Here is a 15,284-nt window from a genome sequence, read left to right on the forward strand (position 1 = left end):
TCCCCTTGTGCACGGCTTGCTCACTGCTGTACCCACCTGGGATAGCACCTGGCACACAGTGATTAATATGTGTTTGTTGAATGAGTTAGTAATTGTTTTCTGTCATTTAAGTAGAGCAGATAACTTTCATTAACAAGTTAGGATACTGAGGCTGAGTGATTCTATGTTCCTGACCCCCAGCTTCTTGAAAGACAGAATAAAACATTTCCAATGACTAGGTTTTGGCCTCTTTCCCTCCCTGCTCTTCCTCAGGTGAGACCGCAAGGCTGGAAGGGACAGGAGTTGCGTATCCTCCCCACCCCCACCACAGAACGCTAAGTGGGCTAGAGTTGAATGTAACCATTTCCATTTGTTGGTTAGTGCTGATAAAATAGTTTTCCTTCAGGGTGGGCCTTGTGAAAAAGTACAGAATACTCTAGGCATATTTCAAAATGGCTGCTTTTCTCCTTGCTGGAAGCATGAAATTCCTTCCTTGATTCCTTCCTTCCTTCCTCCCTCCCTCCCTCTCCTTCCCTTCCTTGCTTCCCTTCCCTCCTTCCTTCCTTTTGAAAGAGCAAATTCCAGTAGATTCTTATTGTTTGACTGACAGAACACACAAAACCAGGTGGAGATGGGCCCAAGGAAATGACGGTCAGGTTTCATTGCTGTTTGCCCTTTGGTCCTTCATCTTTGAAGTATTTATTATATTTTCTTTTAAAGATATTAGCTATTTTAATCACAAATGCAATTCAAGTGAGAATAAATAAATGTGTTATCTTTTACCATCTGCCCCTCCCCATGTTCCTTTAAATAGAAAAAAAAAAAGAGCTAAGTGTCTTTTCATAGCCTATCTGGCCATAGCTATCTCACCTATGGTTTAAAAACAGACTGTAACTTATCTTCTCAAATTCCTTCTTGAACTACCGTTCATTCTGTTACAGAAATCCTGGGAAAGAAAGTGTATTGATATGGTTGATAATTTCCAAAAGGTGACGATGGTAACGGGGCTGAAGGCAACTGAGAGGGGTCTTCAGCAAACTGAGGACCATTGAGAAATTGTGCAGAGGCAGACCTTGTCAACAAGGCAGCTCCTTCAATTAATGCTAGGAGAATGCCACCCATTGTGGCTGACCCAACCATGCCACTGGTCCTTCTTGCTGCCAGCATGGCTCCGTTAAGGCACCCCTTGTGATGGAGTTCCAGGGATCTCTTTCCCCCTGACTTGAACCATGCTGCCGTCAATCATGGAAAAGTACTCTGAAACGGCAAAGCTACCTCCCAACTGCAAAGCTACCTCCCGACTGCGGAGCCCTGGTTCTAAAAGCTGTCAAACTGCCTTATAGTCTGTGGTTTATTCCCACTGCAGAATTGCAAAAACCTTTTGACTGCTTGAAAGGTATCATTCAATGGGCACCTGTGGTACCCATTGTAAAGGCCCCACCACAACCATCCAGTTTGCCAAGGGCAAGGGCGTGTGTACTCTCCCACCTTGACTCCATCAGTGCAAAAGATCCTTTTTCTGATCTTTACCGTGAGAACTTGGTAAGGCTCCTGTCAGTAAAACTCACAAAAGTGTGGTGGTCTCCTAAGAATGGGCACCCTGGAACTTTTAACTCTCAAACTTGTCTTAGGCTGAGCCTCCAACAATATGTCAATTACAATTTTTCTTACTCAGTACTGGTTCCAGCAAAAGTTTCTACTTCTGGGTGTCTGTTCTGGGGTGCTGTCACTCTGTGTATCTGCTTGCCTGTCTCTCTCAATTTGGGGGCAGCAGTTTTACCTTCAGTCTCCATTCTCTGATGGATCTGAGGAGACTTGTTGATTTTCTTTGTTCAGCCTTTTTGCTTGTTGTGAGGAAAACTTTCAAACTCCTTATAGGCCAGACCAGACTTTAAAAAAAAGTTGTTTTTGTTTTTGTTTTTTTTTTACTATTGAGTTTTGAGAGTTTACATATTCTAGATCCTACTACTTTGTCAAATATGTGCCTTGCAAACATTTTCTCCCAGGGTAGAGCTTCACATCCTCTTCACATGTTCTTTCAGAGCAAAAGTTTTTAATTCTGCTGAGGTCCAATTTGTTTTATTTTATTTTTATGAGGTCCAATGTTTTCCTTTTATAGATCATGCTTTTAATGTCAAATCTAAGAAGTTTATGCCTACATCTAGATCCTAAAGGTCTTCACCTGTTATTTTTACTAAAGGTTTTATGGTTTACAATTGACATTTAACTCCACGATCCATTTTGAATTTTTTGTACAACATGTGAAATTTAGGTTGTTGTATTTTTTGCCTTTAGATGTCCAGATGCACCAGCACTGTTTGTAGAAAAGGCGACCTGATCTCTATTCCAGTTGACCATATTTGTGTAGGTCATTATTCCACTGACCTATTTGTCTGTCTTTCCAATACCATACCGTCTTGATTGCTGTAGTTTTACAGGAAGTCTTAATATTGGATAGAGAGATCCCTCTCACTTCATGATTGTCAAAATTGTTTCAGCTATTCTATGGCCTGTGCCTTTACATGTATTTTGTAAAGAATAAGTCTGTCTGTCTACAACAGTCCTTTCTGGGATTTTGGCTGGGATTGCATTAAGCCTATGTATCAATTTGGGAAGAGATGACATTTTACTATGTTGACTCTTCCACTCCATGCATCTCTCTCCATTTACTTAGGTCTCATTTCTTTCATCAGAATTTTGTCAACATTTCGTAATTTTCAGAATACATATCTAATGCATGTTTCATTAAATTTGTATTAAAGTATTTAAGTTTATTGAGTGATTATAAATGGTATTGTTTTTAACTTTAGTTTCTGCATATACAAGTGTAAAGGATTTCTGTGTGTTGACCTTGTATCTTGTGACCCTGCTAAATTCAGTTATTACTTGTAGGAGATTTTTTTTTTTTTTTCCGTAGATTCCTTGGAATTTTCTATGTGGACAATCACATCATCTGCAAACAGTTTTATTTCGTCTTTTTCAATCTGGGTATCTTTACTTATTTATTTTTTTTTAAGGTTTATTGATTTATTTGGTGGGGGAGAAGAGAGAGAGAGTGTGTGAGGAGGAGAGAGAGGGAGAGAAAGAATCCCATGCAGGCTTTACATTGTCATGGCAGATACCAACGCAAGGCTCAATCTCACAAACTGTGAGTCAATGATCTGAACCGAAATCAAGAGTCAGGATGTTTAACCAACGGAGTCACCCAGGTGCCCCAGGGTATCTTTTTAAATTTTTTCTTGCCCTATCCCAGTGGCTATACCTTCTAGTAGTATAAGAGTAGTAACAACAGACATCCTTGCTTTGTTCCCAATCTTAGGAATAAGTAAGTACTCTTCCATCATGAAGCATGATGATAGCTGTAGACTTTTTGTAGATGTGGAGATAATTTCCTTCTAATTTGTTGAATTTCAAAAATCACAAATGGGAGTCAAATTTTGTCAAATGTTTTTGTCTTAATTGATACATTGTGATTCTCCATCTTTAGCTTTTCATAGGTAACACTGACTGATTTTCAAATGTTAAACGATCCCGCATACTTGGAAAATAATTCTACGTGGTCATATCACATAATTCTTTTTATTCACTGTTTTTGGTTTGTTAATATTTTTGTTTTTTGGCATTTAAGTTCATGAGAGACATTAATTGGCAATTTTGTTTTTGTACTGGCTTCTTTTGGTTTCCTTATCAGGGTAATACTGGCCTCATAAATGAATTGCAAGTGCTCCCTTCTATTTTCTGGAAAACATTGTATGTAAATTGGTGTTAATTTTTCTTTAAATGTTTGTTAGACTTCTCCAGTGAAACCATTTAGGCCTAGAGATTTTTATTAGCTTGTGTGTATGTATTTATTATTATTTTCAGGTGTTTTTAAATTGTGACTTCAACTTATTTAATGGCTATAGGAATGGTCAGATTTTTTTTTATCTTGGTTGAAGCTTGGTAATTTGTGCTTTTTGAGGGATTTTCCCATCTCTTTTAAATTGTCAAATTTATGAATGTAAAAATTATTCAGAGTATTCTTTTATTATCCTCTTAATACTGTAGAATCTATGATGATAACCTGTTTTTGTTCTGATAGTGGTGATTTATGGTTTTTTTTCAATTTTTTTGCCATCAGTCTCAGTAGAGGTTTATATACTTTATTTATTTATTTTTAATGTTTATTTACTTTTGAGAGAGAGTGCAAGCAGGGGAGGGGCAGACAGAGAGGGAGACAGAATCCGAAGCAGGTTCCAGGCTCTGAGCTATCAGCACAGAGCCCTACGTGGGGCTTGAACTCACCAACTGTGAGATCATGACCTGAGCTGAAGTTGGGCGCTTAACCGACTGAGCCACCCAGGTGCCCCTATACTTTATTTTTTAAATGAACTTGTTGTTTGCATTTTCTCTATTGTTTTCCTATATTCAATTTTATAGGTTTCTATTCTAATCCTTCTCACTTCCTTTCTTCCGCTTGCTCTTCTTTTTCTAGTTTCTTGAAAAAGTTAGCTTATTGATTTAAGATCTTTCCTTTTATGATGTAAGCATTCAATGTTATACATTTTTCTCAACACTGTTAGCAGTATCCCACGTATTTTGACAGGTATTTTCATTTAGTTGTACGATTTAGAAAAATTTCCTTTAAAACGTCCTCGTTGACCAATAGATTATTTAGAAGTGTGTTTTTTGGCTTCCAAGTGTTTGAAGATTTTCCTGTTATCTTTGTTATCGATTTCTAGTTTGACTGCATTGTGCTCAGAAAACATATGCAACATAATTTTAATTCTTTTAAAATGTTAATGTTTTATGGTTCAGGCCATGGTCTGTTCTATGTTCCATGGGCAATTGAAGAGAATGTGTATCTTGCTATCTTTGGGTGAAATGTCCTATAATTGCCAATATTAAGCTTTCAGTTTATGGCATTCATGAGTTTTATATCATTGGTGGTGTTCTGTCTAGTTGCTTTATCAAATAGTGAGAGAGGAGCATTAAAGTCTTCAACTGTAATTGTGGTTTTGTTTATTTCTGTTTTCAGTTTTGTCAGTTTTTGTTTTATATATTTTGAAGCTTTGTTGTTTGTGCATACACATTTTAGGCCTGTGATGTCTTCTTGGCGGACTGAGCCCTTTATTGTTATAGAATGTCCTTGTCGCTGGCAATTTTCTTTGCTCTCAAGTCCACCTTATCCAATTTTAATACTTTTGATCAATGTTTCTTTTGATCAATGTTTACATGGTATATCTTTTTTATCCTTTTACTTTCAACCTACATAGGTCATTAAATTTGAAGTAAATTTCCTGTAGATAGGATATAGTTAGGTAGTTTTTTGTTTTGTTTTAAATCCACTCTGTCAGTCTTTGTCTTTTGATTAGTCTATGTAGATCATTTGTGATTAAGGCAATTCTTGATATGTTAGACCTAAAGTATGCCATTTTATTTGTTTTCTTTTCTTTTTTTCTTTTTACTCTGGTTCTTGTTCCTCTTTTTATTTACCTTACTGTGGGTTAACCATTTTTTTTTAGGATTCCACCATGATTTACTTAGTGTTTTAGAGAGATAGACTCTCCAAATATATAGTTTCTATAGTTGCTCTAAGTATTAAAATACACATATATATCATATCTTATTTCACTAGTCAACATTCTACCACTTCGAGGGAAATATGAGAACTCCATTTCCATTTAGCTCTCTTTATTTTTCCCACTTTTAAATATCATTGTCTTGAGTATCTTTTTTTTTTGTTAATAAAGTTTACTTATTTTGAGAGAGTGCATGTGCATGCAAGTGGGGGAGGGGCAAAGAGACAGGGAGAGAGAATCCCAAAGCAGGTTCTGCTCTGTAAGCAGAGCCCAACATGGGATCTGACCTGAGCTGAAATTAAGAGTGAGATGCTTAACCAACTGAGCCACCCAGGTGCCCCTGTCCTGAGTATCAAATGATGCTACAATTTTTGTTTCAAGGACTAAATATGATTTATAAAACTCATGAGACTAGTCTATCAAGTACTCTCACTCCTGCTGTCTGCTGTCCTTTTTTCCTTCCTACTGCTCCCAATTTCCTCCTTTTATTACTTTTTGTTTAAAGAACTTGCTTTAGCCAATCTTTAATGGGTATACCGGTTAGTGATAAATTCTTAAGTTTCCTTTCATCTGAGAATGTCCTTATTTACCCTTAATTCATGAAAGACAGTTTCACTGCATACGAAATTCTGGGTTAACAGTTCTTTTCTTTCAACACTTGAAAATTCATGTGCCACTTTCTTTTGGTCTTTGTGGTTTCAAATGATTAATCTGAAAATTAGTGTTCCCGTATAGGTAAGATGTCATTTCTGTCTGCTTTCAAGACCTTTTTTTGTCTTTAGTTTCTAAACATTTAATTAAGACATATAGTTTTGCTTTATCTAGTTTGGGTCTTATTCAGCTTCTGGAATGTGCAGATTGGTCTTTCACCAAATTTGGGCTGTTGTCAGTCACCATTTCCCTGAATGACTGTTTCAGCCTTTTGGAGTTCTTTTTGGAACTCCAAAGATACAAATGTTGGATGTTTTGGATGTTATTACTCACAGGTCCTGGCCTATATTCAGGAGTTGTGGGTCCATGGGCCACTTAATTTTTAGACTCTCTGGTGTCTTTGTGATCTGTTCTCAGCCAGAGAAGCCTCTCAGTCCCACAGGCCTTAGATTCCCTGGCTTGGTGCTTTTCATGGTAGAGGCCTCCTGACCATGCCATCTGGCTGTCTTGGTGTCTTGGCTGGGGGAGGGGAGTCTTATGCCTGCTGGGCATCAGTTTTTCTTTTTTAAAGTTTACTTATCTATTTTGAGAAAAGGAGAGCTAGCGAGCTGGGAAGGGGCAGAGAGAGAGAGAGAGAGAAAGAGAGAGAGAAAGAGAGAGAGAGAGAGAGAGAGAGAGAGAGAGAGAGAGAGAGAGATGTTTCCCAGGCCGAGCTGCCTGTTCTGACTGGGTTCCTCTTTCTGTTGTTGCCTGGCCATTCTGGTATCTCCCAGTGGGGAAGAGGGATTTCAGGCCTAGTAGGAAAGGATAACTCTCGCCACGGCCACTTGTTAGCAGGGCATTCATCTATTCCACTTGCGGGTGGTGTCTGGCTTACCTGAAGGTGTCAGAGGGACTCTGGATTGATCACGGGGGAAATGCACACATCTGGGCTGTCTTCTGTTGCCAGGCTGAGAAAGGTAGGCTTTGGTCGCCTTTTTCTATGGGGTAAGGGGATGTAAGATGCTCAATTACTGTGCTGTTTCTCTAGCCCTAGGTTTCTGAACCAATTCACCTTCCCCTTACCACCATTTAGAGTTCTCCTTTGGTAGTCTTTTGTATTATTTCCAGGGTTGGTAGTTGTATTTAGTGGGGAGAAGTAGGGAGACACAAGTCGACACCATTTTCTCTGGAACAAATTTTCAGCTCAATAATTTTTACATTTGTCATAGTTTTCTGAATTAGTCCCAATACTGGGTTATTATTTTTTTATATTAGATATATCTAGCTGTTTCCTTAACTTTAAATAGAGTTTGGATTGGTCCTCATGCCTGTAACTTTTGTCTGCTTTATTACAGAAGAAGTTTTTCTTTTTTAAAGTTTACTTCTCTATTTCGAGAAAAGGAGAGCTAGCGAGCTGGGAAGGGGCAGAGAAGCGGGGGGAGGGGCAGAGAATGAATCCCAAGCAGGCTTCATGCTGTAAGTACAGAGCCTGATGTGGGCCTCTCTCTCACAAACTATGAGATCATGACCTGAGCCGAAACCAAGAATTGGACGCCAACAGACTGAGCCACCCAGATGCCCCTATTGTGGAAGAAGTTTTATTACCATCCCAATTTTAAGGTGAAAAGGTGAGAAAAAAGAGCCCACAGTCAGACTGATGCTCTAGCTGAATGTACCCACCATACAGGACTACTGTGAGCATTAAATGAAACAATACATAGGATGTATTGATTATCAGTTGCCTGCAGGCAACGGTAAGTGCCCAGTGAATATTACTATTAGCTTTCTTCTACACAGCCTAATTTCTTCCTTAGTTGTTTAAAGTTCCTGAGGACTGAAACAATTTTTTTTTCACCTTGTATCTCTAGGGACTAGAAGAGTACCTGGTAATAACAATTAAACTACCTGAATAGCATTAAATCATTTATGACACCCTCCACTCCCCGCAAGCCTCACTCTTCCCCCTTTTCCAATTTTCTCTGAACTCCTTGTGACTTCAGTTTCTTGCTTTAATTAATGAGCTCATCCACAGCTTTCCTCCTCCTCTCTCCATTTACTGTACCTTCAATAAGTTAGCTTCTCTGTATTCACGTATTTTGATGATTCTGCTTCTCAGTCATCTCATTTTTTTTAAAATTTAAATTCAAGTTAGTTAACATATAGTGGAATGTTGGTTTCAGGAGAATTTAGTGATTCATCACTTACATATAACACCCACTCATCCCAACAAGTGCCCTCTTTAATGCCCATCACCCACTTATCCCACCCACCCCACCCAACACCCCTCCAGCAACCCTCAGTGTGTTCTCTGTGTTTAAGAGTCTCTTATGGTTTGCCTCCTTCTCTGTTTTTATCTTCTTTTATTTTTCAGTCATCTCATTCTTGAACAGAGATATATAATGTTTCTTTTCATCCTGAAAATTTTAGGCGGTAGCAATCACAGCCCCTGTGACCTGGCAGAGTATTTCTTTATACCATCCATGTTACTTGCTCAGAAATGGGTCTATTTCATAAGTTCAGGTTTTTGGCCAATATATTCACTCTTCAAAGCAGATCAAGAAGCTGCCAGAAGTTCTGAATTTGATTCCAAGTTACTGTGATTTAGAATCAAGCCTATACGTAAATAATATTTAAATCCCTCCCTTCGTGTCTGCACCTTAATACTGCCATGTGAAATAAAATCAAACTCCAGAAAATGTATTTACTTTGCCCTCACAAATTAAATAGGCTGGAAAAAGACCCTGAATTATCTACATACATATGTATGCTCTAGTAAACACACACTCTATGAAGTTAGGGACAATATGCATCTAATACCTCCCTCTGTACATGTCTCTTTGAGACTTTACAACACAATTTTCCAAATTACACACCTTTTGCCAATTCTACCATACATCTGACATTATGGAGACTGGAAACTCAAGGAGCTCACTGGATTTTAAAAACCCCACAAACAATAAAGATGAAGGATTTATACTCACAGGTGGCTCAGAAAATGAGCAGGACTCATACTTGGGGTAGACAGCACAGAACTCAAGAGAACTCTTCCTTTCAGCAGGAAACTTAGCTTATGAGATATCCTGATAACCAGAATAGATATTAAAAGAAAGTTAACATCTTACCTAACTTTATTATTCCATTTTTTCTTTGTATTGATCTATGCAGTTTACAAAGACTTCCTCTCAAGCCATTAAAACATGACAAGGTAGGAAAATATCAGTAAAACACTTACTACCATAATTATGATTAAGATACATAATATTCTTAAGAGTTTCTTTTCAACAGACAGAATATGCCAGTAGTTCAAGGATACATTAGATCCTTTCAAATTCAATGTCATGCCATGAAAAGTAGAAAAACACAACGTGAGATAATTCCTTGAATCCAGTGTTTTCAGTCGACTGAACTCTTTTTTAAAAGCAAAATTATCTGTATTTCCGTAAAATTTAGAGAGAAATTAACATCATTGTCTCTGTACACAACCCAGATATAATCAGTGCCATTTCCAACTGGAGTTGGTAGGTAGTCTTCAGGGTTCCATTAGGGCAAATCACTTTTTCTGGACTAAGGTAGTTTATATTTTTGAATCTCTTTGAAGTGGTGGCTGAACTTGCACAGAGTGAACCCCAATGAATTCTGAGAAGGGAAACATACAGCAGTCATGAGAGACCGGTAGCATTTAGTAAGTTTACATGACTTTATAAGTTCTGATGTGTTGGGGTCCCTGAATCCAGACATCTTGGATTGTCTGGATGTGTCTGGGGTCAACTGGGTACTCGGGGCAGAATGGTTCAAATTTGGGTAAGAAGATCTACAATCGATCAAATTGAATTAATGGTTCTTTTGATATGAGAACATAGACCATATCTGATTCCAGGAGCAAAATTAAAACACAATCTCTAAGAAAATGAAGATGATGTGTCTAAAGCAGGACTTATTTGGTAAATGATAAGATTAGGAAAACATAAAAGAAAAAAAAAAACACCCTCTTTTTCTAGAAAGACTGACCATAGTCTATGACTAAAAGTTCAAAGTTCCAATTCAATATTAAGTACATTTTATAAAATTTCCAAGCTTAAGCAGAAGTTGGGTTCCTTAACAATTCTACAAAGGGCAATATTGCTCTGGAGGGACTGTTAACTCTACAGCATGTATATTTTTTATTATTTAATAGACAGCATGGACTTCATACATATCCATTATCAGTGCCTTGAAAACCAAACAACTTTAAAAGTTAGCAGCAGTTTCTGCAAGTACAAAAATACACATTTATTACATTACATATGGTAGTAAAATTTGTCAAGATATATTATACAAACTCAAAGCATTTTAGATAAAGCATCAGTCTAATATATTATAGATTGACAGAGTATAATAAAATGACATGTAGTCTGTCTTCAAATCATACAATATAATACTTTACAGCAATATTAACAAACTATTCACATGAAATATTACAGGAGTATCTAAGGGAACACAGCGAATAGGAATAGTTATTGAAAACCTCAGCATCTATTTTCTTCTATGCTTCAAATTGGGTAGATAATTTTCTACCCACCCATATGAAAGAAAAAAGGACAGAACTATTATTTTGTAAGTGGAGAAACAATTTCTTCCAGAGAGACACTCCAAGCTGTAAGAATGTCATTCACATCTTGCAGTTCCAACAGTAGTAAGCCCTAAGGGTAAGGGAAATGAATCCCTATTGCCTTTAGATATTATACCACAAAAGATGCATATGGACACTCAGGAGTCTAAATACAGGAGTGGCTGTTCATAAGGTACAATCTACTTCACATCTGTGACTGAGATGGCCAGTGTCATGAAGGAGCTCTTTGGAAACAGAGTTCTGAAAGTTAATTACAATGCTTAGGGCCAACAGGGGCCATGTCCCACAGAGGTAGGCAGCACTTACAGCTAATACTGAAAGGACTTCTACTTTACAGAAAACATTATTATTTTTTTTCCTATAACTGAAAAAGGAAACCTTTAGGACAACAGGGAAAGAACATTTGACATGAAAGTTTCCTAGTGGCTAAGAAAAATAATTGGGGATAAGCTAGTTTGTGGGAGAAAGGTCCATCTGATGGTGAATTAGAGACTAAATGGGTTCTAAGCAACTTCTCGTAAGTAGCTAAAATGAAGGGAGATGCACATCCATTCCTGATTCTATCCTTTCATACTGGCCGGGAGGCCTAAGAATCCGTGGAGATAATCCAGGAGATGTACAGGTATGACCTTTAAGGTCAGAGAGGGGAGAAGCATTGATGGATGTGAGATAAACTAATGGGATGTAAACCATGAATCCTCTGGGACAAAAGTATATAAAACTTGTGGAGGTAAGAAAATCCAAAGCCAATGACTGTCTGAGAGGAAGGCCTGACTGCTACTTTGGTGGGGATTCCATTCTGTGACTCTTTGTAAACTGCCAACTTTAAAACCTCTCTCTCAACTGCCAGTGGCCGTCAGAAAGGGGATGATTTACCAGTAATTGTTTCTGGCTGCTAATCAAAGAGGCAGGGCTGTGGAAAAACACCACCCAGCACAGCAAAGAGGAGCCTTCATCGAGCGCATGCTGGCAGCAGCTTCGTGTGGCCCTCTTTGCCTCACTAGGACAGCGCATGAGGTCAGGAGGTCGCCTCCTAATAGGAAAAGTTGCATTTCTGGAGAATGTTCCTAGCACTGGCATCTTTAAAAAGGACCCTGAAACAAGCAACCATTTCCTTCTTCCTCCTCACAGCCCTGTGTCCTGGAGCCTTGGAAGAACAGTGGAACACCAACAGAAAAACCAACCAACACAACCAACAAATAAACTATCATACTCATGGCTCTTGGATATTCTAGTTTATTCCATTCTAGCTGCATCAATGGGCTGACTCCTGGAGTCTTCCTGTGATGGCACGTGACTAGAGAATGTCACAGAAGTGGCTAGTGGCTTGCATTCAGGGAAACGTTTCACATGATTTCCTTCATTACTGGACATACTTTCTTTTTTTTTAATACTTTGATTAGTGGCCTTTTCTTGCTTAGTTATTAAACATATTCCACGGAACACGGACGTTTCTCTGCACCCTCCCCGTTTCCACAGTCCTTATTCTTCACTTATGATATCCTGGCCTCAGGATATGAATCTCACTCAACATGTAGGCCATATTCTCCCTACAGAAGATGTTTTCTCTGGCCCCCTGCTAGTTATCTCTAAAAACACATGATAGGACCAATCCCATGCTCTAATAAGGAAAAGCCTCCCAAACAGGAGCTGAAATTTGTTAGTCTAAACTTTTTGCCAAATAGTCTCAGTAAAGAGAATTCTTTTGTTGTCCTAAGTGTTAGCAATGATTATCCTTATGCTACCCATCCCACGTATTTTATACAAAGGGGTCATAGTACTCTTGTCTTTATGTCATCATTAGCCCAGTTTCTGCTCTTGTACCTATCACGTTCTTACTATGGTTAAACGTCTTTGGTTAAATGCTGGTCCCCAATATCACAAACCACTGTAGGCCCCGAGTCTGGGCTGGGTGCATCATCCACAGTCAAAGAGCTGGGTGAGGATCTCTTCCAAGGCAGAGTACCAGGAGAGCGCTGCTCACTGCTCTCTCCTTCCTTGTGTGACTTGACACAAAGCTTGAGTCCGTCCTCCACCAGGCTGAATGGAGAGCTACAGTGCTTCTCTGAGTCCTGGCTGGGGTACGAGCTATACCACTGGGCTGTCTGCACAGCTCCAAGTCCTTCCGCTGCCCTTTGGGGCATGTCTTCCTGTGTCTCTTGCAGTGGGCTGGCTTCTGAAATACCAGAAGCATAGGGAGGTGGCTCCATGGGTCCTTTTAGAGAACTTACTTTCTTTTCCTCTGGTCTGGACGCCCTTGCCTTCTTCTTGAGGGACCAGTTTTTCAAACTGGCCACACCATTTCTCAACCATGTGCTTGGGTGAAGAGTTACAGAATGTATTTGTGAGTGCCACTCTACAACATCCTTTTTCGTATACGCCAGGCGGCTGCTGGCCTGCCCTGATGAGGGACCAGGAGTTGCAGAAATGAGGCTGGAATTGCTAAAATCAGAAGCAAGCTCTTCCTGTTTTCTTGGAGCTTGAAAAGTGCAATCTATTGGAGAGGAAGTTTCAGTGGGGGTAAACACAGAGTGTTCCGAAATCTGAGAAAAAGCGCTGTCTTGGGAGCTCACTGACGAGCCAGAGGGGGAAGTGCCTGGGGAGGACAAGCTGGAGTAGCTGGTCCGCGGGCAAACATTTAGTCTTGGGGGCAAGCCCTTCTCGGTGTTCCTGTTTGTGCTACTGCTCTTGCCCACCTCAATCCCCATCACCAAACTCTGGTTAATGAGCTTTTGCCCCTCCATTTGCAAAGACTTGTGCCGCTCCAGATAAGCTTCCTCTCCGTGCAGGAGACCGGCTCCGCAGCTGGTTTTATGCTGTTTCTTTGAATAAATTCCCCTGAGATAGGTCAGTTTGCAGTGCTGGTCATCCATGCTGGGCTCCGAGCAGCGCCGGTGCCTCCGCGAGCTCTTGAGGGCATCCGCTGTGTGTGTCGGGGAGTATCCAGATGTGTCTGTGCCGAAGGGCTGGCTCCCGGGATGGTCCTGAGACGACATGTGACTGTAAGATGCCACAGAAATGGCCACTGGCTTGGATTTAGAAAAGAGTTTCACATGATTTCCTTCATTACCAGACAAGCTTTTCTTCTTAACATTTTTATTAGTGGCGTTTTTCTTGGTATCAGTGCCTGTGACTAAACTCTGTTTAAAACATGTCTTACCCTCTTCCTGGAGGGGTTGATTCTGCTTCAGATAATCCTCATCTTTTCGAGAGAGAATTGCATCACAGCTGGACTTGCGTAGCTTTTTCTGATAAAATTCCCTGAGATACGAAAGCTTAGAATCTAGATAATCGATGCTGGGCTCTGAGGAGCGTCGGTGTCGCCTCAGGCTTTTTGGAACCCCTGCGGCAGCTGTGGACAGGTAGCCAGGAGTGCTCAGGCCCGACGGGGCCCGGGCCTGATCCCGCAGTGGGACCTTTGCATACACTCCCGTGAGGTCCACCGGCTTGGGTTCAAGAGGCCGTTCCATTTGAATGTCTTCATCTTTAGAACGGTCTAAGTCAAAGTCGCTCAGGGTTAAGAGGCCTTCCACCTCAGGCTGGTCGAGGTCATAGTCACTGAGAGTTAACACAGAGTCCATGCTTCTGCTACCCTGACCAAGTTTCTTCACCAAGTCACTACAAGGAGCATCGACATCCTCATTTAGCTCATTTTCCAAGCTGTCATAGGAGGAGTCGTTCAGTTGGAAGCAAGAGATATCTGTCAAAAAAATCAAACTATAATTAACATTTTTACTTACCGAAATTGCATGCTGTGTTAAAAAAAGAAAAAAAAATCTATGTTAATTTAATTCTCCTTTCATATAGATTGTTCAAATTCGTACTCTCAAGAAAGAAAGGAACTTTCACTGTCTTCCCAGAATTAAAAAAAAAATGTTGCATTATACTAAATTTAACTCAGTTCCTGAAGAAATAGGCTTTCTTAATTAAGATTTCCTCAAAGCAATGAGGACATGTTGTAATACCAAGAAATGGTAAAAAAGACAAAGGAATTCATGCCGGGTGTATCCAGGTTCAGGAGCTGCTTGCTGGTGAGTGCACACGATTTAGTCTCAGAGAAACCTTACTAAGCAAAACTCTTTACCATTCACTACTTTACCTAACCTTCACAACAACCATAGAGGTTAGATATTATGGTTATCTATATTTATAGTTGAAAATATTCATGTTCAGTGGCCTAGAATAACTGGTCAAAGATAACCTAACTAGTAATTCTGGAAGGTTGAATGGTTTCAAAATCGCCCCAGGCCCCACAGTGCTGGTTGTTTCTAAACTGCTGCTTGGCTGGAGTGTCTCTGGGCCGCTCGGAGGGAGGAGGGGGAAGAAGAGCAGGCCTGCCTCTCCCTGCTGGGCTTCTCATGCCAGTTTCAGCCACAGCAGTGGTACTGCAGACATTAGGGACCTTTGTAAAGATTTTTTAAAAGGGCAGAAACATACCAGATGACGCTTCTGAAAGTCTTGGACCTCATCTTACACATTGCTTAACCCCACCAGTGTTAACA

The 15,284-nt window shown here is 39.8% G+C and overlaps 1 protein-coding gene and 1 pseudogene across 6 annotated transcripts in view; both read right to left on the reverse strand.

The window, feature by feature from the left end:
- Positions 1-906: 906 nt before the first annotated feature.
- Positions 907-11,862, reverse strand: LOC122200361 (annotated as a pseudogene).
- Positions 10,310-15,284, reverse strand: part of ARHGAP20 (Rho GTPase activating protein 20) — a 127,750-nt gene continuing 122,775 nt past the window's right edge. For all 6 annotated transcript variants that reach the window (XM_042904016.1, XM_042904018.1, XM_042904020.1 and 3 more), the window contains one exon: positions 10,310-14,482. In XM_042904016.1, coding sequence (XP_042759950.1) covers positions 12,627-14,482 — 1,856 coding nt within the window. In that variant the 3' untranslated portion in view covers positions 10,310-12,626. The remainder of the gene's footprint in view (positions 14,483-15,284) is intronic.

The sequence above is a fragment of the Panthera leo genome, chromosome D1 (assembly GCF_018350215.1).
Source record: "Panthera leo isolate Ple1 chromosome D1, P.leo_Ple1_pat1.1, whole genome shotgun sequence".
Taxonomy (NCBI): Eukaryota; Metazoa; Chordata; class Mammalia; order Carnivora; family Felidae; genus Panthera; species Panthera leo.